At 44.0% G+C, this 25,968-nt stretch overlaps 1 protein-coding gene across 13 annotated transcripts in view; it reads left to right on the forward strand.

Annotated features, from left to right (window-relative positions):
• Positions 1-70: 70 nt before the first annotated feature.
• The window catches only part of pacsin2 (protein kinase C and casein kinase substrate in neurons 2), a 40,001-nt gene continuing 14,103 nt past the window's right edge, over positions 71-25,968 (forward strand). For 6 of the 13 annotated variants that reach the window (XM_036944912.2, XM_036944914.2, XM_036944916.2 and 3 more), the window contains exons 1-7: positions 221-348; positions 19,165-19,255; positions 19,452-19,608; positions 19,778-20,013; positions 23,161-23,316; positions 23,557-23,732; positions 24,036-24,156. In XM_036944912.2, coding sequence (XP_036800807.1) covers positions 19,199-19,255; positions 19,452-19,608; positions 19,778-20,013; positions 23,161-23,316; positions 23,557-23,732; positions 24,036-24,156 — 903 coding nt within the window. In that variant the 5' untranslated portion in view covers positions 221-348; positions 19,165-19,198. Of the gene's footprint in view, positions 349-6,803; positions 6,897-19,164; positions 19,256-19,451; positions 19,609-19,777; positions 20,014-23,160; positions 23,317-23,556; positions 23,733-24,035; positions 24,157-25,968 lie in introns of those variants that run through there. The other 7 variants (XM_036944913.2, XM_090200838.1, XM_090200841.1 and 4 more) reach the window with 4 other exon arrangements.

The raw sequence follows: 25,968 nt of genomic DNA on the forward strand, positions 1-25,968 counted from the left end.
GACAGATTCCCACACCTAACACGGACTGTGTCAGAGCACTCTCTGAATTTGAGAGGGGTCACATTTCTCCATCCCTCAGCTGTATACCAAAACAAGTGGCAGGGCTGCCGTTTTGTTAAACAATATCAGTGGCCTTATATTCATTGTGTTTGTAGTTCTTGACATTTCTTGAAATGAGAACTACTATTTTGAAGGTTTTCTATTTTGCATACCGGAAGAGATGGTGGGTGCGTTGATGCTGCGGCTCCTATTGCTGGTAAGAAAAAAAACTGGTAAAAGGTTAGCCAGCTAAATACAGCTAATTTATTCATTGATTCGCGTCTCTCAAGAGGAGCGGAACTCTTCGAGGTAAAGTGATAGCATGTCTAGCTATATCTAATACCTATTTTGTTAATTTGGAACTTTGGTTTTTTAACTTTACAGCAACTGTACGAAAGTTTTTATATGTAACATTACCAGAAGCAAGCTATTTAGCTAACGTTAGCCACTACTATCCAACCAGCTGGAAGGTGGGGTATGAAACAGCTAAGTTATTAACGTTAGCTAGCTAACGAACTATGGTTGACAGCAGTACAGTCGGTAGCTAGTTAACGATACTTGTTATGGGTCCTGGTAGAAGGCTACCTAGTTAGTTTGGTAGCTAACTAACGTTAACGTCAGCTAATGATTTAGTTAACTAACAATGTTTAAGATAGCCCGCTACCTAGTCCTAGTGAACTATTACTGGCATAATAGCCAATAGCTTACTTACTAGCTAGCTCCCTAACTAGGGAACTAAAATTGGGTCGGGAGTATTTTGTTAGGGTATATTTTTAGTTGGCTCAAGATCTGTCTGTCTGACTACAGCCCTTGCATCGGTGACTGATGAAAGAAGGGCGGGGCAGGTTTCAGAAGTAACGATAACCCCGCTGTCATCTCATGCAGTCTAAATTCAGAGTCAACTAATCACCACAAATGTTCTGTGTCTAGCGATCTTCTGTCACAGGGTAAAAGTTTCTATTTAAAAAGCAAGTTTTCACTTTAAAACTGACTTATGAATTCAATCACTTTTTTTTTACTTTAACAAAACCTTGGTTTGCACCTAATATAAATCATTGGTTCACAATGACCCAAAACCTTCCCTTGAGAGAAGTGGAATGGAAGTGACTTTTTGGACCTGAATGCCAAAACATTCAGGAGATGGAGATTCTCAAAGTTGACTGGACCCATTTTGATCTCATTTGAAAGCTTAAAAAACAGTGTTGTCAAACTATAGGATTTAAAGTACCATCCATCATCATTGTTATCATTCGTCACCTGGAAGTTGGAGTGGCATTGTACTCATTTTGTTTCTATGGTGACCGGGCTCTTAACATCATGCCAGCACAGCACATGGGCTTCCACAGGAAAGTGACTAGAAGACTGCTCGCATCTGTGATGTCACTTAATCCAGTATTTCCCCCCATTATGTCTCCCTCGGTTGGCACTTTAACATGTAAAATGCCTGTAAGAGTGGAACAAATACTATTGTTTAAGCTTGACCCTTGGTCCAAGGTTTTTGGGTAGGGTTGACTGCTGGTGGTGTCAGTGACTTTGTTATCCAAGTAGAGAGAATCTCTCAACATTGAGTTCTTGACTCTAACCCACTGGGGACGGTGTTTGCCATACAGAGAGGGCCCACTATAGGCCCCATTCTGTCATTGTGAGATCAACAGCAGCAATGCACAGCTTCATCACCAAGGAGGACAAGGTTGACTGACTGACTGACACAGCGAAAAAACAATCCAAGTTTACAAACTATGGTTGCTATGTAAACACTTCACTCCTCTAAAGTCGATTGGGTAAACTTCTGACTTGCACACAATCTTTTAAAACACCCCCATAGGGATTTATAAATATGGTGTCCTACTGTGAACTAACATAAGATGGTAGGGATGGCAGCAATCATTGCAAAATACATCTCAACACATTATTATTTTAGGAAACAAAAGAAGGAAATGGTAACGGATATATTTTTCTTATGAAAAAAACTACCTCAGGACTACAGTAGAAGGACATTTGCTAATAGGTTGATGACCTAGTAGCAAAATTGTACCCTAGTCTTTACATTCCATTGCCATGATAAGACTCTGAAGAAACAGTGCTATCATTCACCCTATGCAGGCCTGTGTCTATACTAAGGCCAGAGAGTAGAACCATAGAGATTACAAGTTTGGCCATTTCCATTTCAGCAAAATGACAGATCATTCCATGGCAGCCATGTTATCACCCCCTGGAAGAAAGCATAAGATAATCCAGAATTGTCACAATGATCCACTAAACCCCTACATCTGAATACTCCTCAAGAACCGATCATGCAATGGTCAGAGGCAGCAACAGGACATTCAGTGTTGCGTCCCAATTCTCCACACTTTTCCAAAAGTGTGCACTTACTAGCACACTTCCCGTCATGGATTTAAAAGCATTGGAAGGGTCAAAGCATTGGCTAGAGGTAGGTTCCACTGTTTAATCCATGAATTGTGTTCAAGTGCTCACTTTGGGAGAAGGGTGGAGAATTGGGACTCAGCCAGGGGCTTCTAAACAGGGTTCATTTGATGTTTAGTGTATACATGTAGGCCTACTTGTACAATGTATGGCTGGTTTTGGCTCCATTCCACATGTGTGATATCTCCTACTACTATAGCCCTGAGGCTATATGTAACAAGGCTCTCAGAGTAGGAGTGCTGATTTGCATAGGTAGCCTTGCGCGAGCCTTGGCAGATATCTCCTGTTTCTGTAGCGTGAGGCAGCTTGATGTTTGGTGGTACACCCCTGGACAGGATGCTAGTCTATCGCAGGGCCTTACCTGCAATCTATCCTTAATACTGAGTGCCAAGCATAGATGCATTGGGTCCAATTTTAGTATTTTTGGTAGAACTCGATCCAACTTCCAACCTTCCAATCTCAGGGTGGACACTCTTACCACAAGGCCACTGAGTTGGTTGGGGAGCGCTGATTTAAGGATCAGTTTAATTCTTAATAATAAATCATACATGGACAGGGGGAACCTGATCCTAGATCAGCAGCACTCGTACTCGGACCTCACTCTGGCGTCTGTGTTCTTCTTTCTTCTCTTTTAACTTTACACCCAAAAGAGAGGAAGTGTTATTTTCCTGGTCAGGTCAAACTGTGTAACATCTGTGATTGGGGCCTCCCCTGCTCACATAGTCAGTGAGTCACTGGCAGACAACAAGGAAGTGTCTCCTTTTGTAACAGGGAGACTAATCAGACACGACACCCCTCCAAGGTAACTTGTTGCCATTGTGTGTTGAGGTAGACTACTCTGGATCAGTGTAGGGCTGTGACGATATCGTGACATTGTTTCCATGGAAACCAAGACGCAGACCAAACTCTTTGGTCTGTTAACTTGGTGTAACATATTGTGTTCTATAACTTGGAAAGTAAATAAATGGGACTCTGGATGACGACATAATGATGTTTGTTTCCAACATTAGGGATGTTTCCCTAAAGAAGTCAAATCTGCTTTGTTTTGTTTCCTTGCCACAATAGTAACGAATATCTCCATACTGGTATCGTCCTGGCCCTTGATCAGTGTTTGTTTTTCATCTTATAATGTATTAGGTTAGTGCAAAACTAGGGTGGCTGATCAGAAATCAGAGTTTAATGGCAGAATGGGCAGGGAGATTTGTGATTATGTCAAAATCTTATCATAAGCAATGCCCTGCGACATGTTGTTGCTGTCTGATGTGTGTGAACACAGTTTCAAGGACAGGAGCAGAGAACAGAGTGGTGAACACACACTCCCTTCTCTAAATACACACCACTGTCTTTGTGTGAGAGGTGCTTATTTATAAGGGCATGATTGTGAGATCTATCTGGGGCTGTGTTTGAGAACTCACACACACACACACACACACAAACAACTTGCTTGAGGACAGACATGTTTGTGCCTGTCAGCAGACATGCTTGGGCATGACATGCTTGTGAGCTTCGCTTTATTGCCCTGCAGTGGTGTTATGAACAGATCAACATCCTAACATGTGTACCCCACTGTCCCTGTCTCCTGTCTCTTTTATAGATTTCTATTAGAGCACTGTCTGTCTCTCTGGGGCTGCTAAAGAGTACAGACCTGAAGCTATGAATATTGGGATGGACAGGGTCTGTTTGCCAGGATTGTGTGGCTGAGTTCAGACCTGTAACCAGTAGTACAATGCCCTGAGCCCAGAGTTGCCTAAGAGCATTCCAGCACTGTCCGTCTACCGCAAACTGCTATCTGTGGAGAGTCGTCAACTTCAGAAATAGAATAGAAAATAATTGATGCCCACTCATAGACGGTAGGCTATGTTTAGCCGTCCACCCATGTCATTTAGCCAACACTGAGGATCCTCTCTATTTAGACTTAGCCTACCAGTCATCTCCCACATCACCATGTTACGGACTCTTTCGCTCATCTTATTCTCTTGTTCTCTTTTGTTATTTTTTCCACGTTTTTATTCTCATTCAGTTTCACTCTATTTCCCACATTCTCTCTCTCAATCACCCCCCCTCTCACTGCCTCTCTATCGCACTGCCTCTCTATCGCACTGCCTCTCTATCGCACTGCCTCTCTATCGCACTGCCTCTCTATCGCACTGCCTCTCTATCGCACTGCCTCTGTGGTAAAGGTCAGTGGAGTCTCATGTCTGTTCTGGGTGCAGCAGGGCTGTAGTGTGTCATGACTCAGGCCCCTCCAGTCTCAGGCTCCTCAGTGCTGCCGTTCACTGGTCATGTGCATTCAATTACTCCCTGGGTGACCCATCTCTGTCTCTCTGTCTCACTGACTTTGGGAACCTGTATTTCTATGTGCAGCTGACAGCTGTCCAATCCGAGGGGGCCCTGTATCCCTTGATGTTGGTTCATGTAACCCCAGCGGGTCTAGTTCTGGAGCTAGTGGGTGTCTGTGTTTTCTCAACATGCCAGGAGACACACACACAGCATACTATGCCTATACCCCACGTAGACTAATGCATTGCTGCCTATACCCCACGTAGCCTAATGCATTGCTGCCTATACCCCACGTAGCCTAATGCATTGCTGCCTATACCCCACGTAGCCTAATGTATTGCTGCCTATACACCACGTAGCCTAATGTATTGCTGCCTATACCCCACGTAGCCTAATGTATTGCTGCCTATACACCACGTAGCCTAATGCATTGCTGCCTATACCCCACGTAGACTAATGCATTGCTGCCTATACCCCACGTAGCCTAATGCATTGCTGCCTATACCCCACGTAGCCTAATGCATTGCTGCCTATACCCCACGTAGCCTAATGCATTGCTGCCTATACCCCACGTAGCCTAATGCATTGCTGCCTATACCCCACGTAGCCTAATGCATTGCTGCCTATACCCCACGTAGCCTAATGCATTGCTGCCTATACCCCACGTAGCCTAATGCATTGCTGCCTATACCCCACGTAGCCTAATGCATTGCTGCCTATACCCCACGTAGCCTAATGCATTGCTGCCTATACCCCACGTAGCCTAATGCATTGCTGCCTATACCCCACGTAGCCTAATGCATTGCTGCCTATACCCCACGTAGCCTAATGCATTGCTGCCTATACCCCACGTAGCCTAATGCATTGCTGCCTATACCCCACGTAGAATAATGCATTGCTGCCTATACCCCACGTAGCCTAATGTATTGCTGCCTATACCCCACGTAGCCTAATGTATTGCTGCCTATACCCCACGTAGCCTAATGTATTGCTGCCTATACCCCACGTAGCCTAATGTATTGCTGCCTATACCCCACGTAGCCTAATGTATTGCTGCCTATACCCCACGTAGCCTAATGCATTGCTGCCTATACACCACGTAGCCTAATGCATTGCTGCCTATACCCCACGTAGCCTAATGTATTGCTGCCTATACCCCACGTAGCCTAATGTATTGCTGCCTATACACCACGTAGCCTAATGCATTGCTGCCTATACCCCACGTAGCCTAATGCATTGCTGCCTATACCCCACGTAGCCTAATGTATTGCTGCCTATACGCCACGTAGCCTAATGCATTGCTGCCTATACCCCACGTAGCCTAATGTATTGCTGCCTATACCCCACGTAGCCTAATGTATTGCTGCCTATACACCACGTAGCCTAATACATTGCTGCCTATACACCACGTAGACTAATGCATTGCTGCCTATACACCACGTAGACTAATGCATTGCTGCCTATACACCACGTAGCCTAATGCATTGCTGCCTATACACCACGTAGCCTAATGCATTGCTGCCTATACCCCACGTAGCCTAATGCATTGCTGCCTATACCCCACGTAGCCTAATGTATTGCTGCCTATACACCACGTAGCCTAATGTATTGCTGCCTATACACCACGTAGCCTAATGCATTGCTGCCTATACCCCACGTAGCCTAATGCATTGCTGCCTATACCCCACGTAGACTAATGTATTGCTGCCTATACCCCACGTAGACTAATGCATTGCTGCCTATACCCCACGTAGCCCAATGCATTGCCCACTGTAGACAGTATGCAGTGTATTCCTATGCTGTACGCAGACCTAGATTTGTTCAGTGTATCAGAGGCTATTGGACAATGTTGGAACTTGAAGTCTCTGCTGCTGGCATTTGCAGAATTGCACCATGCTTGGTACACCTGGTCTATAATTGTAGTAATATCTGAACATGAAATGACTGTTTGATCACATCACACGTAAGCCTAGTTCCCTATTTCCTTCATCAATAATTGAAACTTGAGCAGTTGTCCATTTGGAGCGACGTCTTATCTGTGGCCTCGTTTTGCAGGTGTTTGAAGACCATCACTCCTAATTATATTCTTAGGAGGATACACACACAGAGAGAGACACATGCAAATCCTATACCCTTTACAGACAGACTTTACGGTATGTTGCCTATAAAAAAAAAATATATATATATATATATATATATATATGTAACTGTTTTTTTAGAGGATAATACATTATTGCCGGGACAAACCTTTTATACAGTGCCTTGCGAAAGTATTCGGCCCCCTTGAACTTTGCGACCTTTTGCCACATTTCAGGCTTCAAACATAAAGATATAAAACTGTATTTTTTTGTGAAGAATCAACAACAAGTGGGACACAATCATGAAGTGGAACGACATTTATTGGATATTTCAAACTTTTTTAACAAATCAAAAACTGAAAAATTGGGCGTGCAAAATTATTCAGCCCCTTTACTTTCAGTGCAGCAAACTCTCTCCAGAAGTTCAGTGAGGATCTCTGAATGATCCAATGTTGACCTAAATGACTAATGATGATAAATACAATCCACCTGTGTGTAATCAAGTCTCCGTATAAATGCACCTGCACTGTGATAGTCTCAGAGGTCCGTTAAAAGCGCAGAGAGCATCATGAAGAAAAGGAACACACCAGGCAGGTCCGAGATACTGTTGTGAAGAAGTTTAAAGCCGGATTTGGATACAAAAAGATTTCCCAAGCTTTAAACATCCCAAGGAGCACTGTGCAAGCGATAATATTGAAATGGAAGGAGTATCAGACCACTGCAAATCTACCAAGACCTGGCCGTCCCTCTAAACTTTCAGCTCATACAAGGAGAAGACTGATCAGAGATGCAGCCAAGAGGCCCATGATCACTCTGGATGAACTGCAGAGATCTACAGCTGAGGTGGGAGACTCTGTCCATAGGACAACAATCAGTCGTATATTGCACAAATCTGGCCTTTATGGAAGAGTGGCAAGAAGAAAGCCATTTCTTAAAGATATCCATAAAAAGTGTCGTTTAAAGTTTGCCACAAGCCACCTGGGAGACACACCAAACATGTGGAAGAAGGTGCTCTGGTCAGATGAAACCAAAATTGAACTTTTTGGCAACAATGCAAAATGTTATGTTTGGTGTAAAAGTCACCCTGAACACACCATCCCCACTGTCAAACATGGTGGTGGCAGCATCATGGTTTGGGCCTGCTTTTCTTCAGCAGGGACAGGGAAGATGGTTAAAATTGATGGGAAGATGGATGGAGCCAAATACAGGACCATTCTGGAAAAAAAACCTGATGGAGTCTGCAAAAGAGATTTGTCTTCCAACAAGACAATGATCCAAAACATAAAGCAAAATCTACAATGCAATGGTTCAAAAATAAACATATCCAGGTGTTCGAATGGCCAAGTCAAAGTCCAGACCTGAATCCAATCGAGAATCTGTGGAAAGAACTGAAAACTGCTGTTCACAAATGCTCTCCATCCAACCTCACTGAGCTCGAGCTGTTTTGCAAGGAGGAATGGGAAAAAACTTCAGTCTCTCGGTGTGCAGAACTGATAGAGACATTCCCCAAGCGACTTACAGCTGTAATCGCAGCAAAAGGTGGCGCTACAAAGTATTAACTTAAGGGGGCTGAATAATTTTGCACGCCCAATTTTTCAGTTTTTGATTTGTTAAAAAAGTTTGAAATATCCAATAAATGTCGTTCCACTTCATGATTGTGTCCCACTTGTTGTTGATTCTTCACAAAAAAATACAGTTTTATATCTTTGTTTGAAGCCTGAAATGTGGCAAAAGGTCGCAAAGTTCAAGGGGGCCGAATACTTTCGCAAGGCACTGTATCTCCTGTGCACATGCCGGCAAGTTTAGGAGTGGCAGTAGACATGGGCTGATGTGGGTGGTCGTCTATTTGAATAAATCTATTGAATATACACCATTACAAAGCCTACACTGGATTTAGGCTACATTATTGCGTGGTAAATGTTTCGGATCAATGATAGATGAGTAAACAAATAGGTGAGCTATACCACCTCCAATTATTTTCCCAGACAGAGAATAAACCATATATAGCATACAAGGGGAGATTCAATGATACAAAATCACATTGATTAAGACAAGTCACAGGCTTTAGGTCTGGAGTTGGCCTAGGTTACTAAGCAACTGAAAAGGAAGAGCAAAACAATCTGCTTGTTAAGCTACATAACATGCTGGCAAAATGTTCTGATCAGCGATAATAAATGAGGCAACTAGACAAGATGATCATGAGTAGCACTCACCTCAATTTAGCATTTCACCAGCCTAATTGTAGCCTAACCAATATCCAAAGAGAGATTCAGTGAAAAGAAAATCAGACATTGATGGATGTTATCAATACAAGTCCTCACGCTTGTCTCAAAGGAGGGTAAAACGGTACTGAAATGGTTGAACACACGGGTAGGCTATTGCTTCAAATGTATTGTAACAATTGGATGACTTTGGGAGTATCAGTAAGCGACAATTTGATGCCTTCAATTGCACTAGCCTATTTTATTCCAATATTTTTGTCACTCAGTGATATTTATTCCCACAGTAATTCTTTATGGATCCATCCGGTTGTGGTTAAGAAAACAGTGCATGCGGTTGGCTATGCGACGAGATGGGTGGAGTGACATGCCTCAAAGTTTAGAACTGGCAGGAGGATAGCAGTAACGGGCGCTGCCTAGCAACCATCAAGAGCTTAGGAGCGTAGTGGGTGCCAGTGCTGCCTCAGCATTACGGCTACATTTCATACTAAGCCGTAGGCAGACCTTTACCTTAATCATGACTAGGTCGGTTGGCAGAAATAAAAGTAGAGGCTTGCCGGCAATTCCTTTCATATATAAAAAAAAGTTGTCGGGAAAACGTCTTGATTTGAAAGGTGTACTAGATGGCTTCTTCTTTCTGTTCCTCTTTCTCGTTTTCGCTCCCTCTGTTTTGTGGCCGGTGTATGCATGACAAGTTGCCTAGAGAAGCTGAGTGGACTTCAGACTTCAGACGCAGTCTGCCAGGAACAACACTAGGGGCCTAATTCCATTTTTGCTCCTCCCTGAAGTATTTTCTCTCCCCCTGAAGGATTCAAAGGAATGAATTGCTTCCATGTAGGTTAATTTCCATGAGTGTAAGGGGTCATTCATAACAGAGGACAGAACATAAACATTTTTTTGATAACACTGCAGTTCCTCACAATAAAATGAGAGCTCTTAATAAAGTTTAAAAGCGAAGATGTCCTCTAGCCCACACTTGAACCAATTCATTGTTTTTCAATCCTTCGGTGTGTAAAAGTAACAGGGAGTGAACTTGTACATTATTAGGATCCCCATTAACTGTTGCACATGCAGCAGCTACTATTCCTGGGGTCCACATAAAACATGCATGACAGAGTACAGAACGAACAGTTATAGACAAGAACAACATAAGTAATATTGTCAAGGCAGAAGGAGACAACAAAAATAATACTATTTACTCACTTCATGAAAGTATTCAGACCCCTTCCCCTTTTCCTCATTTTGTTACGATAGACTTTAAAAACATTTTTAATTAAATTATTTTTATGCACAATACACCAAAATGACAGTGAAAACAGTTTAGATTTTTTTTGTGCTAATTTATTCAAAGTAAAAAAACATACCTTATTTACATAAGTATTGAGCTCAGGTGCATCCTGTTTCCTTTGATCATACTTTATGTTTCTACAACTTGATTGAAGTCCACCTGGGATAAATTCTATTGATTGGTAAGTTCTATTGATTGGCACACACCTGTCTATATAAGGTCCCACAGTTGACAGTGCATGTCAGAGCAAAAACCAAGCCATGGGGTCGAAGGAATTGTCCGTAGAGCTCCGAGACAGGATTGTGTCGAGGGTACTAAATTATGTCTGCAGCATTGAAGGTCCCCAAGAACATAGTGGCCTCCATAAATTGAAGAAGTTTGGAACCACCAAGACTCTACCTAGATCTGGTTGCCCGGACAAACTGAGCAATCGGGGGAGAAGAGCCTTGGTCAGGGAGGTGACCAAGAACCCGATGGCCACTCAGACAGAGCTTCGGAGTTCCTCTGTGGAGATGGGAGAACCTTCCAGAAGGACAACCATCTCTGCAGCACGCAACCAATCAGGCCTTTAGTCCTAAAGGACTCTCAGACCATGACAAACAAGATTCTCTGGTCTGAAGAAACCAAGATGGAACTCTTTGGCCTGAATGCCAAGAGTCCCATCTGGAACAACCAGACACTGCTCATCACCTGGCCAATACAGTCCCTACGGTGAGGCATGGTGGTGGCGGCATCATGCTGTGAGAATGTTTTTCAGCGGCAGGGACTGGGAGGCTAGTCAGGATCGAGGGAAAGATGAATGAAGCAAAGTACAGAGAGATCCTTGACAACCTGCTCCAGACTAGGCCATAGGTTCACCTTCCAACAGGACAACGACCCTAAGCACATAGCCAAGAAAATGCAGGAGTGGCTTTGGGACAAGTCTCAATGTCTATGAGTGGCCCAGCCAAAGCCTGGACTTGAACCCGATCGAACATCTCTGGAGAGACCTGAAAATACCTGTGCAGCGATGTTCCCCATAAGTGCAACAATTTTCAAAGATTTAGTATCTGGTGTGACGACCCAACATCTCAACCATGCTCAATGGGTGAGTATGTTTGAGTATGCAGGCCATGGAAGAACTGGGACATTTTCAGCTTCCAGGATTGTGTACAGATCCTTGCGACATGGGCCCATGCATTATCATGCTGAAACATGAGGTGATGGCGGTGGATGAATGGCACGACAATGGGCCTCTGGATATCGTCACGGTATCAACATTTTTGAGAAATAAGCTTTTTGTGCATATGCAACATTTCTAGGATCTTTTTTTTCAGCTCGTGAAACATGGGATCAACACTTTACATGTTGCGTTTTATATTTTTGTTCAAGCTCTGGTCTTGTCTGTCTTGATTACTGTCCGGTGATATGGTCAGGTTGCAGCAAAGAACAGACCTAGCAAAGCTGCAGTTGGCTCAAAACAGAGCAGCATGCCTTGGCCTTGACTAAAAACAGAACAAATATCAACAACATGCATGATGATTTTTTTCTGGTTGAGGGTTGAAGAGAGATTGACTACTTCTCTCCTAGTCTTTTTTAAAAATAAATATTTGTTTAGAAAAATCCTAACCACTTGTATGATCTATTTGCATACACTTCAGATAGTGGGATATGTCTATGGGTTAGGGTCGGGGGGATATGTCTGTGTTTCTTCACGGGACTCAAACCAAAGAAAACGGATTTAATGCTTCGATCAGTTATAGCGCAATATCATCACGGAATGCTCTGCCACCAGGAGGTTGCTCAGGCAAAAAGAAATGTAAAAATAATACATCTCTCCAAAGCGCATTTAAATTCTCACAGTATTTGTTGTTAACAAAATCTGAAAATTCTCTGGATACATTCAGTAACATAAGAATATTCATTGACATTTTGGAGTAGGTGCAAGATAATAAAAACCAATTTAAGGGTTGAGTTAGAGGTTTAACTGGTCACGCTAAATTGCCACGCATCTCTCCAAGCTATGCACAGTTCCTATGTAATTTCAATGCACTTTAACTGAAAGAGCCTTCAACTATAAGGTGCTTTTTTTTTTAGCTCTCCCAGCTTTGAGATTGAGGAACTGAAGCAAGATCTCTTGCAGTTGTTTGTTTGGAACACAGCCATGCGTCCCCACCGTCACACAATTAATATTTACACAATCCAAAAACAGTCCATTAAAAATCGCAATCTGGGTCAGGTTGGCATCATTTGAAAGCTTATTCTGTTGCCAACATGGTTCGTTAAGTTTTATAAAATATGATCTTCTAGTGTTCGGCTTTCAAAAGGCACTAAAGACAAACAGATTGTAATTTTGGAGTCATGAGTGCATTCATGTGCGTGCTCCACACCTAATTTTCTTCCACAATACGACAAACGGGCTCGTTGTGTTCAGGACAACCCAGGGTATAACGCATGTCATCCCGTAACTGTGGATCAAATACAGGCTCGTTGTGTTCAGGACAACCCAGGGTATAACGCATGTCACCCTGTAACTGTGGATCAAACACAGGCTTGTTGTGTTCAGGACAACCCAGGGTATAACGCATGTCATCCCGTAACTGTGGATCAAACATAGCGATCATAAACGTTGACACTGTAAATTCCATGAGCTTGTGCACATTTGGACTGGTTTTTATTATAATCCTCAACGTCTCATCTTTCAGAACACGTCGACTTCTCTCGTTTTACAGCATTTCCCTCACTCAGACAATAACAAATGTGCAAATGTAGCCCAATTAGCGGGAGGGATGGGGGCATATTCTTGTCACGAGCAGTGCTCAAGTTTGTAGCGGCTATCAGTCAAACACCCATCCAACGCTGTGAACCTGAGCTCTGACATCATGTTACTGTAACAGTCACTGGGTTCCAATGTAGGTGCTTAATGAAAACATCTGCCAATTTTAAACCCATAATAAGGGATGAATGGCTGTGAGTGGAAATGGCTATGTGTGTGTGTCTTGTGAGTGTGTATAGAGTCAGTGCAGATAGTCAGGGTAACCATTGATTATTTAGCCGTCTTATGGTTTGTCTCGGAGCTTGTTTGTCCGTCCGAGAACCATTTCTCTGGTACTGTTTGCTGATATCTTTGTCCATTTTTCGTGCCATCCTCTGACACTGCCTGGCAGAGAGCTCCGCCTCAGTGATTTACTGTGAGGTCGACCGATTATGATTTTTCAGCGCCGATACCGATTATTGGAGGACCAAAAAAGCCGATATCAGTAGTTAACTTAATCTGACAATTTTTTTTGTTTTTGTTGTAAATAATGACAATTACAACAATACTGAATGAACACTTATTTTAACTTAAAATAATACATCAATAAATGTAGCCTCAAATAATGAAACATGTTCAATTTGGTTTAAATAATGCAAAAACAAAGTGTTGGAGAAGAAAGTAAAAGTGCAATATGTGCTATGTCAGAAAGCTAACATTTCAGTTCCTTGCTCAGAACATGAGAAAATATGTTAAAAGGAACCACCAGCTTTCATGAGTCTTCAATATTCCCAGGTAAGAAGAAGTTTTAGGTTGTAGTTATTATAGGACTATTTCCCTCTATACCATTTGTATTTCATTAACCTTTGACTATTGGATGTTCTTATAGGCACTTTAGTATTGCAAGTGTAACAGTATAGCTTCCCTCCCTCTCCTCGCTCGAACCAGCAACACAACGACAACAGCCACCATCGAAGCAGCGTTAACCATGCAGAGCAAGGGGAGCAACTACTAGAAGGCTCAGAGCGAGTGACGTTTGAAACGCTATTAGCGCTTCAATTGATAGGCTTGAAGTCATAAACAGTGCAATGCATGACACACAACGAAGAGCTGCTGGCAAAACGCACGAAAGTGCTGTTTGAATGAATGTTTACGTGCCTGCTTCTGCCTACCACTGCTCAGTCAGATACTTAGATACTTGTATGCTTGTATGCTCAGTCAGATTATATGCAAAGCAGGACACGCTAGATAATATCTAGTAATAACTACACATGGTTGATAACTAGTGGTTATGATTGATTGATTTTTATAAGATAAGTTTAATGCTAGCTAGCAACTTACCTTGGCTTACTGCATTCGCGTAACAGGCTGTCTCCTTGTGGAGTGCAACGAGAGAGGCAGGTCGTTATTGCGTTGGACTAGTTAACTGTAAGTTTGCAAGATTGGATCCCCCGAGCGAACAAGGTGAAAATCTGTCGTTCTTCCCCTGAACAAGACAGTTAACCCACCGTTCCTAGGCAGTCATTGAAAATAAGAATGTGTTCTTAACTGACTTGCCTAGTTAAATAAAGATATTTTAAAAAATCTGATTGAAATCGGCCCAAATTAATCGGCCATTCTGATTAATCGGTCAACCTCTAGTCCACACCACTCTAGCGCTTTGCGGTCGAGGGTGATGCAGCCAGTCAAGATGCTCTCTATGGTGCAGCTGTAGAACATCCGAGGGCCCATGTCAAATCTTTTCAGCCTCCTGAGGTGGAAGAGGTGCTGTCGTGACCTCTTCAAGACTGGGCTGTGTGGACCATGTTAAGAACTTAGTGATGTGGATGCCATGAACACATCCAATATTACTCCTAGTTCAGCTTCCTCAACTTGCTCAATTGTCACACCCTTTATACACAACTCCAGTTGAGGTTTAGGTCTTGGAGAATGTTATGAACCAAATACAATCTTTTTAGATGTACTTAAGACCAGTTTGTTAATCACCCATTCTGATAGACAAACTCCTTGTAATAAGAGTCTGTGAGCTCACTGGCTTTGGGTGCTGACATGTAGAGTGTGGAATCATCAGCATACATAGTAATTCTAGCTTCTTGTAAGACAAGTTACTCTTTATGTTTTTACAAATAATTTGCAATGGCCCAAGTCAACTTCCCTGCGGGACACCACACTGATGTTAGAGAAGCTTCTAAGTTCAATTAAATAAGTAACTTTCCAACCATGTGAACGCAGGTGATGTAAAGCCATAAGTTACTTTTTACAAATTATGATCAATAACATCAGTCATCTGAGTCAGTGCAGTACAAGTTCAGTGCCCTTCTCTATATGCATGCTGAATCAGTAGTTAACTTGTTCAAACACAATTATCGCCATCAGTTTACTAAGAACAGGTTGTTAACTGATAACTGGCAAAGGGTGCTTTACTATTTTTAGGCAGTGGAATTACTTTAGTGTTCTTCCATGGCTGTGAACACACTCATTTTAGAGTTTGGTTAAACATATAGCAAATGGGTAACAAACAGCAACCAAGTGCAGACTTTGGAGAGAATGGGGGAAAATACTGAATTAGGCCTCTGTGTCTAAACCTCCTCAGTCTAGAGATGTTTAGTGGTTCTGAACTGTGTTCATAGTGTTCACTGCGGTCACCAACTAGTTTCCTTAGGGGTCCATTCTATTTGGTTTGTACTAGTTGGCTGTGGGTTCGTCTTGCAATCTTCTCTATACCTTTACGTTACGTCATTTAGCAGACACTCTTATCCAGAGCAACTTACAGAAGCAATTAGGGTGAAGTGCCTTGCTCAAGGACCACTCTGGGATTTGGACCAGCGACCTTTCAGTTACTGGCCCAGCACTCTTAACCACTAGGCTACCTAGCACCCTATACAGAGTTCTCTTCCGTTAGGAAGTTTGTTGTTGTAGCCACTAGCCAACTCTTAGTTTCTATTAGGTTAGTTAGCGGTATAGTAGCAGTATAGAAATGTATGCTGTTTGCTCAATGAAATGGTTTGGTACATTTGTATGCTCCCATGAAAGGTGTCGAATCGATACAATAATATGCTTTATAGAAGCCACTGAACAGGCACTGATCAGACATTGTGTGAATGGATCCACCAGGTCCACAAACGGTGCCCTGTTTATTTTTTATAAAGTTACAAACGGGATTGGCTCAGCTGTAGAATGCTGTGGTCCATTCCATGCACTGCTGTGTTCCATAGTTGTCATGGCAGCGATTTGGTGAGTGATGGACAGCAACAGCTGAGCGAGGGCAGGAGGGAGAGAGAGCACAGGAAGATCTATGATTCCTCTGGTGGCCCTTTTTCTGGTGTGTTTGTGTGTGTTCAATTCAAACAACTTTTATTTCCTGGGAGTGTGTTTTCATATGTGGTAATGAATGGCACATACAAAATACATAACACAAATGTGTAGGGTACAGTATAAAGGATAAGCAGCAGTGTGTGTGTGTGCACATCAAAACTTCAGATTTAAGGAGTTTGATGGATTTGAATGGGAGAGCTCTATATGAGTTGCCTGCTGTGTCCCATAATTACTGTCATCTGAGTACTTAATGAACATCATCTCTGGGTCTGAGCTCCTACAGTCCTCTGTGTACAGGGTGAATAAACAGGCCAGATGACACAGCCTTGCGGTGATTCTGTACAGATGGTTCTGGAAGAGCTGCAGTGACCATTGAATCTGACCCTGCCGTTCTCTATTTGTCAGGAAGGAGAGGACCCAGAAAATCAAATGTGGAATGACATTCATGTTCTGGAACTTTTGAATCATTAAGTGAGGCTGGACTGTATCAAAGGCACTAGAGAAATGCACAAATACCATTCTGATGTATGTCTTGGGCTTCTCCAGGTGGTTCTGGGCACGGTGCAGTAGGGACAGAACTGCATCATCAACACCCCTGTACCGCTTGTAAGCAAACTGGAGAGGGTCTGTATAACAGCATACCTCCTTTTGTAGAATCAGCCTTTCAAAGCTCTTCATCACTAGATGTTGAAGCTACAGGGCTGTAGTCATTGTTGCAGGAGAGGTTGCTCTTTTTAGTTACTGGGCATATGGTGGATGATTTCCATATTGCTGGGATGGAGTGTTCTGCTAGAGAGTGAGGAAAAGCTCACAGAAAATACCTGACAGTTGATATGGTAACCCTTTAGTAGGAGACCACTAATGTTGTCTGGCCCAAGGGCTTATGGTAACCCTTTAGTAGGAGACCACTAATGTTGTCTGGCCCAGGGACTTATGGTAACCCTTTAGTAGGAGACCACTAATGTTGTCTGGCCAAGGGACTTATGGTAACCCTATAGTAGGAGACCACTAATGTTGTCTGGCCCAGGGGCTTATGGTAACCCTTTAGTAGGAGACCACTAATGTTGTCTGGCCCAGGGACTATGGTAACCCTTTAGTAGGAGACCACTAATGTTGTCTGGCCCAGGGGATTTCTTTTCATTTTTTTAACCTTTATTTAACTAGGCAAGTCAATTAAGATCAAATTCCATCCGGCCGAACCCGGATGACGCTGGGCCAATCGTGCGCCCTATGGCCCTATGGCACTCCCAATCACGTCCGGATGTGATGCAACCTGGATTCGAACCAGGGACTACGGTGACGCCTCTTGCACTGAGATGCAGTGCCTTAGACTGCTGCTCCACTAGATACAGATTCCACATCTGATTTGCAGTTCAGCATTTGTTAGTGTGGGACATGTTAGATAGGTCAGATCATCTCCTTCCTTTCCATTGCAAAGTCATGTTGGTCAAATCTACAATAAAAACGGTTGATCATCAACCTCTCTGTCGATGAAACTCTTCACCTCACACAATCATTACCCTGACTGTGTGTGTGTGTGTGTGTGCTAGAAAAGCACAACAGAGCGCATGTGTTGGTCAAGTGTTGTGAAAGCCACTCTTGTCTGTGGTTCTTCCCTCCAGCCACAACAACCCTCTCTCTGTCCCCCAGCCCTAGCTGTGGTTTGGAGGACATGGGCCACTGACTGCCAGGAAACGCACTATCTTACACACAATCATGAAGAGATGGCGAGAGGATCAGGGGCCTACTTGGAAGCTGAAGATAGAGCAGCGATCTAGAGAGAAAGCAGACAGAGGGGAGGAGAGGAGGATGGAGAGAGAAAGCAAACGGGGGGAGGAGGATGAAGGAGGAGAGGAACAGAGGTCTTTCTGTCAGTGGAGTTCCGCTCCCTTGTCACTCAGCAAACGGAAGCTCCCCACAGTGTGTGCTAAAACGACAGATAAGTCACACACACTAGGCCCTCTGTGCCACTCTGCACAGAGCTGTGTGTTGTTGTTTTTCAGGCTGTAAGGTTTTTGAAATGGGTGAAGACACTCACCTGCTGTTTAGATTCACACCAGATTACAGATTGCACACACTCCTATCTGTCTCGCTCCGTTGCCCCTCTTGTTAATTCTTTCTCTCTCGAATCACGTCTTTGGCTGTGGTCCCAGCTCAGCATTTCTCAGGAGTGTCACAGTGACGGCGTGATAATTACGTTGCCTGGGTGTTGTTTGTGGCCTTTTATGATAACGGGCTTTTACTAGTTGACTGAGAACACACAACAACAGAATGATGCTCTGCTCCCCGCTGCCAATTCGTGTCATATGATTGTAGTGAAACTAAAGTGTGTGTGTTTGACGGACTGATTTAAAGTCAGCCTGTGAAATCTCTTTCTGTCTTCGGTTTTTGTCTCTCATTGTCATACGATTCATCTTTCTACTCATGGAGTGAAAGGAGTCGCCTAGTTGTGTCTTGTGTGTGTTCGTTCATATGGTACGTAGGCTAATAGCCCCATTAGGCCGTGCTGAAGCCAGGGGGTCAGAGTATTAAGTCTGCCCCACACAGGGCTCTCTACACGTGGTAGAACACCAGACGTTGTCAGCACATTCCAGTGCCCTTGGAAAGAATGGACAGACAGACAGGACCTAAGGAAAGACCCAGCTAGGGTAGAAAGTAAAACCTTTTTTTTTTTATGCAATAAAAATAGCACTTTTTTGAAGACTGAGTGCTGTCCTGTCCCCTGCAGCCAGTCTGTATAAATGCCAGTCTGCTGTGTGTTATGGTGTTGTTGACTGTGTGTTTCAGCCCCTGAGGACTGTGGGTACCGAGGGCAGCAGCCATGTCCGGCTCCTACGATGACTCCATGGTCGACGTCTCCAGTGACAGCTTCTGGGAGGTGAGACAGTAGACAACATACAGTATAACACATACAATTAACAAACATATGTCATTATATGATACGCACACACCCTCTCACCTGCCCCCCCCTAACTCCAAGTATCTCTCCGTCTCTCTCTCTCTCCCTCCCTCTCTCTCTCTCCCTTCCTCTCTCTCTCCCTTCCTCTCTCTCTCCCTTCCTCTCTCTCTCCCAGGTGGGGAACTACAAGCGGGCAGTGAGGCGGGTGGACGATGGCAGTCGCCTGTGTAACGACCTGATGAACTGTCTCCATGAGCGGGCGCGCATCGAGAAGTCCTACGCACAGCAGCTCACAGAGTGGTCCAAACGCTGGAGACAGCTTATAGAGAAGGGTAGGCACACACACACACACACACTTCAGTGGTCCAAGCACTGAAGACAGGTGTGTGTGTTCCACTCCTTCACCCCTCCGTTCCCGTCACCCCTCTGGTTCCTCAGTTCCGCACTCTCCATCACCGTAAGCATGCATGTGTGTTATTATCTAATCATGTGCACCCCCAGGCCCTCAGTACGGGACCCTGGAGCGGGCGTGGGGTGCCCTGTGCACGGAGGCGGAGAAGGTGAGCGAGCTCCACATGGAGGTGAAGGCGGTGCTGATGGGGGAGGACTGTGAGAAGCTCAAGGTATGGCAGAGGGACTACTACCACAAACAGATGATCGGAGGCTTCAAGGAGACCAAGGAGGCTGACGACGGCTTCCGCAAGGCCCAGAAACCCTGGGCCAAGAAACTGAAAGAGGTTGGGGAGTCGTACAGACACACGCGCAGACAATACGCACACGCACGCGCAGGCAATACGTACACGCACGTGCAGACAATACAAACACAATACACACACACACGCGCAGACAATACACTCACACACTCGCAGACAATCCACACACGGGTGCGTGCAGACAATCCATACGCGCGTGCAGTAAAGAAAGACGCACACAGAACCAACCAGCTCAGATGTAAAGAAGCACACATCCATCCGCTTTACCCTGCATTTATCAGTCTGTTGATTTCTGCCACCACAATTATTCCCATCACCCCTCAGTTCACTTGGACACATATCACTGACTCACTGCTTTCACTGTTTGCAGCTCCTTCTCTCCTGTACTAGCTGCTATGCTGTACAACAAACAGGCCATTAGTGCTATTTATACAATGGTGGGTGTAATCCTGAATGCTGATTCGTTTAAACCACATTCCAGCCGGTGTCTATTTAAGCAATAAGGCCCGAAGAGGTGTGGTATATGGCCAATATACCACGGCTAAGGGCTGTTCTTTGACACAAAGCAACACGGAGTGCATGGACACCACCCTTAGCCGTGGCATATTGGCCATATATCACAAACCCCCGAGGAGCCTTATTGCTATTATAAACTGATTACCAACGTAATTAGAGCAGTAAAAACACATGTTTTGTCATACATATGGTATACGGTCTGATATACACCATGGCTTTCAGCCAATCAGCATTCAGGGCTCGAACCACCCAGTTTATAATCCACAAGTTACCACGGGCTAATCTATGATGTTAGAATGCCTGTTTACTATTTTCCATCTGACTGCGCAATCCACTGTCTCATCAGCCCAGCCAGGCAGTTTATCAACTAGATCTCTACTTTAAAAAGCATCTAGACATTATCTCACATTTTCTTTGAGACTAACATTTTATTTTCTATATAAACTGGCTATTTCATTAGTGTTGGCCATTCATAGGAAGCAGTGGCGTGTAACTTTACACTGGCCACACAGGCAGCTGCTACGGAAGGGAAGGCCATTGTGTGTCGAACCGGCTCTGTTTCTCTGTGGCGCCTTGATTTGTTATGGTGTGGGAAATACACTGGGCTGCTCTGCTGTGCTTTTGGCTAGTAGTAGTGCAGATTAACTGCAGCTAATGTGCTGCTAATACAGACACACACATACTCCTACATGCACAAACCAACACATATACATACATACATACACACACACACACACACACACTCAAATGATGTCTGACGTGACATCTCTGACCTGGGAGTTCTGGAACAGTCCTGTTTTTTTTTCTGTCGTCATTGTAGTAAGCTGTTTACCGGGCTGTAGGCAACCTTTTTGGTCGCAGAGTTTGTAGTGTACCAGTTTCACAATCTGAGTCTTCCTGGCTGGTGTATGTGTGTGAGCTATGTCACAATAAGCCTCTTCCTGTTGTCATTATCGGTGACAGATTAGTGCAGTATGTGTGAGTTGTGTCAAGGAGGTAATTAATGTATTTGAGGGCCAGACAGTGAGCCAATCGAGAGAGAGAGAGAGAGAGAGAGGAGATGGAAATGGGCTAACTGTCTTAAAAGGAGAGGGTGGAATGGCCTTGTGTACACACACACACACACACACACAGGGGGTATCACTAAGCATCTGCGTGGAAGAGGCAGGTCCTAGAGGTGAGGGATGAGAGCAGCTTTACAGTAGCAGGCCCAGTGAGCCAAGCCTGTGTGGGCGCGCTGCTCTCCAGAGGCCTGGGGTTGGGAGGAGACAGACAGCCAGCCAGCCAGCCAGCCAGCCAGCCAGCCAGCCAGCCGGCCAGCCGGCTAGCCAGCCAGCTGTTCCCTCTGTTCTTTGGCTAAGTTGCCTTTTTCAGAGATCCCATTATAAGTGGGAGAAGAACATTGCTGCCACTCTGGCCCTGTCCCAAACAACAGGAACTAATGGCCTTGTCCACTTTTTTTTAAAATGGAGGAAGAGGCTTCCGCTTTCCATTTGATGTAGATTGAATCAAATCCCAGGTGGACAGGTTTTGCCAATCGCCAGAGTTTTTCCTAAGTCTATTTTAGTTTCCACCTCTTTGTTTACCAGAGTCTGAATTGGGTGCTTAGTCTTTAAGACTATCATTATGGTATGATTTTGTTACCTTGACTTAATCAAGGTATTCTCTTGCCTTTTAAAGACCCCCACCACCATTCCTCTCACCTTTATTCTTTTGAAAAAGCATTGTTCCTTAGCAGTGTCAGCCCAGCCAATAAGCCACATAAGCAGATGCTTTTTGGGGGTTTTATTCCCGCCCCATGGCAAACTGTGTAGAATGTCAACACATCCCTTTGAAAACTGTCTCAATTTGGCATCGATATGAGTCAAACAGCTATTCTAGTGTCAAAAAGTGTAAATACTACAAAGTGTAAATATGATAATAGTCTAATCTAAAACCAAGTTTGGAAGATCCGTAAGTCACAACGAGTAAATGAAAGTTGGGTTTTGATTTGACCATGTCCGTTTGGACACTAACATGGGGTGAACAGCTGCGGTGACAGCATACAGTGAGACACCTGCCCAGCAGCTCCGATTTTGTTTACATGAGACAACACGTCGCATATCTCTTTTACTTGACAAATACTTACCCAAACACGTTAATGTACTATTGCGCAACTTAAACATCCTCTGCAAAATCGTCCAAATTAATTATAGATTTCTTGAGTTGTCTTAGATTCATTCTGGGGATTTTAAGGACGTGAAATAGGCTTCCTTGTCTAAAGTGTCTCATGGGGGACAAACATCATTAACCAATTACAGAATCGGTCAGGAAATATGCCTCCAAGACTGAAATCTTGTTTTTGTAATGAGCAACAGAAAAACACGAGCCAATCGGCGTGTTCAGTGGCAAAAAAAACTGCACATTTCTCTCCTCCGCCAAGAAGTGGGCCACTAAATGTTTTGCCTGCGACGTGGGGGGGTCCCCAGGCAAATCTTGCTTATGGCCCCCAAAAGGCTAGAGCTGGTCTTGTTCCAAAGCTTGTGTCTGCCACTGTAAGGGTGGAATCATATTGAATAGTCACTTAGCTACTGCGCCATGCTAACTTGGTTATCCATTAGCTACATAAGCATGATGTTAACCGCTGTACCTTACCTTCTCTGTGCCACATGGCAGATGGAGACGATGAAGAAGGCGTACCACGGGGCCTGTAAGGAAGAGAAGCTGGCCACAAGCCGGGAGAACAACAGCAAGCTGGAGAACAACAGCAACCCTGAGGCCCAGAAGAAACTGCAGGACAAGGTGGAGAAGTGCCAGCAGGAGATGGAGAAGGTGGGGATGGGGGTGGGGTTACAGTGGTGTAAAATCATCTCTGCGTGGACATGTGTTTTATGTCTATGTTGTTTGTCATGGCTGGAATGTGACTGACCATTTGAGTATCCTGACAATATGGAGCAAATGTTTCAGCTCCGTATGTCTGTCCGTGTGTGTGTGCTTACCTGTGTGTGCTTCCCTGTGTGTATGTCTCCTTACGTGTGTGTGTGCTTCCCTGTATGATCCTCTGGGTCCCAGACTAAGGAGCGCTATGAGAAGTCTCTGGAGGAGCTGGACAAGGTGACTCCCCAGTACATAGAGAACATGGAGCAGGTGTTTGAACAATGGCAGCAGTTTGAGGACAAACGTATCACCTTCTTCAAAGCACTTCTGCTGGAAGTCAAGCATCACCTCGACCTCTCCACCAATCACAAGTAGGCTATGACACCTCCACCTCTCCACCAATGATGAGTAAGACCCCTCCACCTCTGCATATCAATTCCAAATGGACCCCTAGCCTCTGCATCCTAAGCTTCATAGCTTTATTTTCCTTCTGATTGGCTGCTATTCAATCCTCTTATATCTACAGAAGTGGTTAGGGTGTAGGTGATAAGGGTCCATTTGGATTTGAGGCTGATGATTGGACATGGTTCACCATCCATCATTAGGGAAATGCTGATGTACCCTCTCGCTCCCTTTCTCTCGCTCTCCTGTCTTCCTCTTCTCTCCCTCTCTAGATTCCAGACAGTCTACCACACGCTGGAGGACACTATCTCTGCTGCTGACGCTGTGGAGGACCTCAAGTGGTTCCGCTCCAACCATGGTCCTGGCATGCCCATGAACTGGCCCCAGTTTGAGGTACGGGGATGAGTGAGAAGGATGGGAGAGGAATGGGAGAGAGAGAGGGGTTTAGCTCCAATGAACTGGCCCTAGTTTGAGGTACATGTATTGAGGAAATGAGAGATGGGAGAGAGAGAGTGGCTCAGTGTCAGTGAACGGTTCTGAGTTTGAGGCACATGGTGAGGCAGAGAAGTTATTACATTGGAATTAATAACTCAACAAGATTTATGGCTCTGTGGAAAGATTCCATTGGAACTACTCTTCCCACTCTGCCATTTCTCCCTCCAGGTCAGGGGTGTCTAAGTCATTTTGCCTCGGGGGCTGCATTCTGTCTTCGAGGTCCGAAGGGTCGCGCTGAAAATGCTATTTCCATGTCGTCAGAATGTTTTTTTTTTAAATAGTCCCCAATTAGATCTGTTGCGGTGACTCGATTAGTCATGAAGGCAGTCAAATTCCACGTGATCGTTTAGTCACGGTAATAAGGATCTCCAAGCTCTGATGCTGCGGATGGCATTTGTAGCGTACCAAACCTGCTAACTGCCTGGTATTCAGCACTCTATTTTCCCTCTAATCACTCTGACATCAATGCAAATGTAATAACAAATCGAATCAAACACTTGAGAGCCCATGAGCTCATGTTACGTCACATTTCAATAGGCTTTGCAATTGTGAGAAAACAGTGATGGCCACTACTAAAAAGAGGAGACTTACCTTTCTATAGGCTAGGCTTACTATATTTATTTTTAAACTTTCCTAACATTAAGCACATTGCTAATGGAACATTTGCGCTTATAGCTTACTACCATGTGCAAATCTTTCGCACTTATAATGTGAAGAAATGGCTAATAGTTAATCAACATTTTAAGCTAAACGTTCTGATCTGTTGTCAGCCACATTGCGCCAAAACATTTTTTTTCATGCCAGTGTTTGTATTATTTTGGGAACTATCGCATCCCACAACTGTCCCAGACTATGTTTGGAATATTTATTTCTCGCACAGAATAGAATAGGTCAACTTTTGTACTATGGGGGATAGTAGATTGACATAGGCTAGTGCTCTTGCTGTTCGTTAGGCCTACTCATCTTGTTGGCTGCCGAAAAGTAAATGTGGACAGTTCCAATATCTTCGATATGCACCTCGGAACTGAATAAGGATGACACTGTTTGCGTCCCCCTTGTGTCTTTCTTCACTTGTAGCCTCTGAGAAAGAACTGATCACATTACGGAGTGCGCAGCCCTCCGGGAGAAAGGCACAACGCAAAAGGCATGGATTTTTTGGGGAGTGCATTACGGCCACACAAAGGGGATGCCACCATGAAATTCTATGCATTATCAAGTGCTTGTCAAATTGTGAATGAGTGGCTGATGTAGTGTGTACAGCCTGCACAAAAAACGAAGCAGCACTCATGCCTTTCGAGCGAGTTATTTTCAAATCCTCATGAGTCGCGTCACTCAACCTTACAATGTATTTATAAATCAAAACGCATAGCCCAACGTTTGTAGAACAACTAAAGTTACATGAATAATAACTCTAAATGAAGCATATAGGAATACCTGTTTCTTTGTTAACAGCTCAACACAGAATAACCACATGTGCACACTCCCTCATCGCTTGGAGAAAATATCCTTCCTATTTTATTCAGCTTTGTTCAATTGTATTCTTCATACTATAAAATAATGCCATGGAATTTCTAAGTAATTCTTGTCTGCTAAATGAACTAGTGTAGCCAAGAGCCATTTGGCATAGCCAGATCAGGACCTACCATACGGATAACTCAGAGTATGCTATTCTGTTAAAAATGTTCTTCATATCATGCTTCTTCAGACCTG

The sequence above is a fragment of the Oncorhynchus mykiss genome, chromosome 15 (assembly GCF_057628025.1).
Source record: "Oncorhynchus mykiss isolate SJ-2025 chromosome 15, ASM5762802v1, whole genome shotgun sequence".
NCBI classification, from domain to species: domain Eukaryota; kingdom Metazoa; phylum Chordata; class Actinopteri; order Salmoniformes; family Salmonidae; genus Oncorhynchus; species Oncorhynchus mykiss.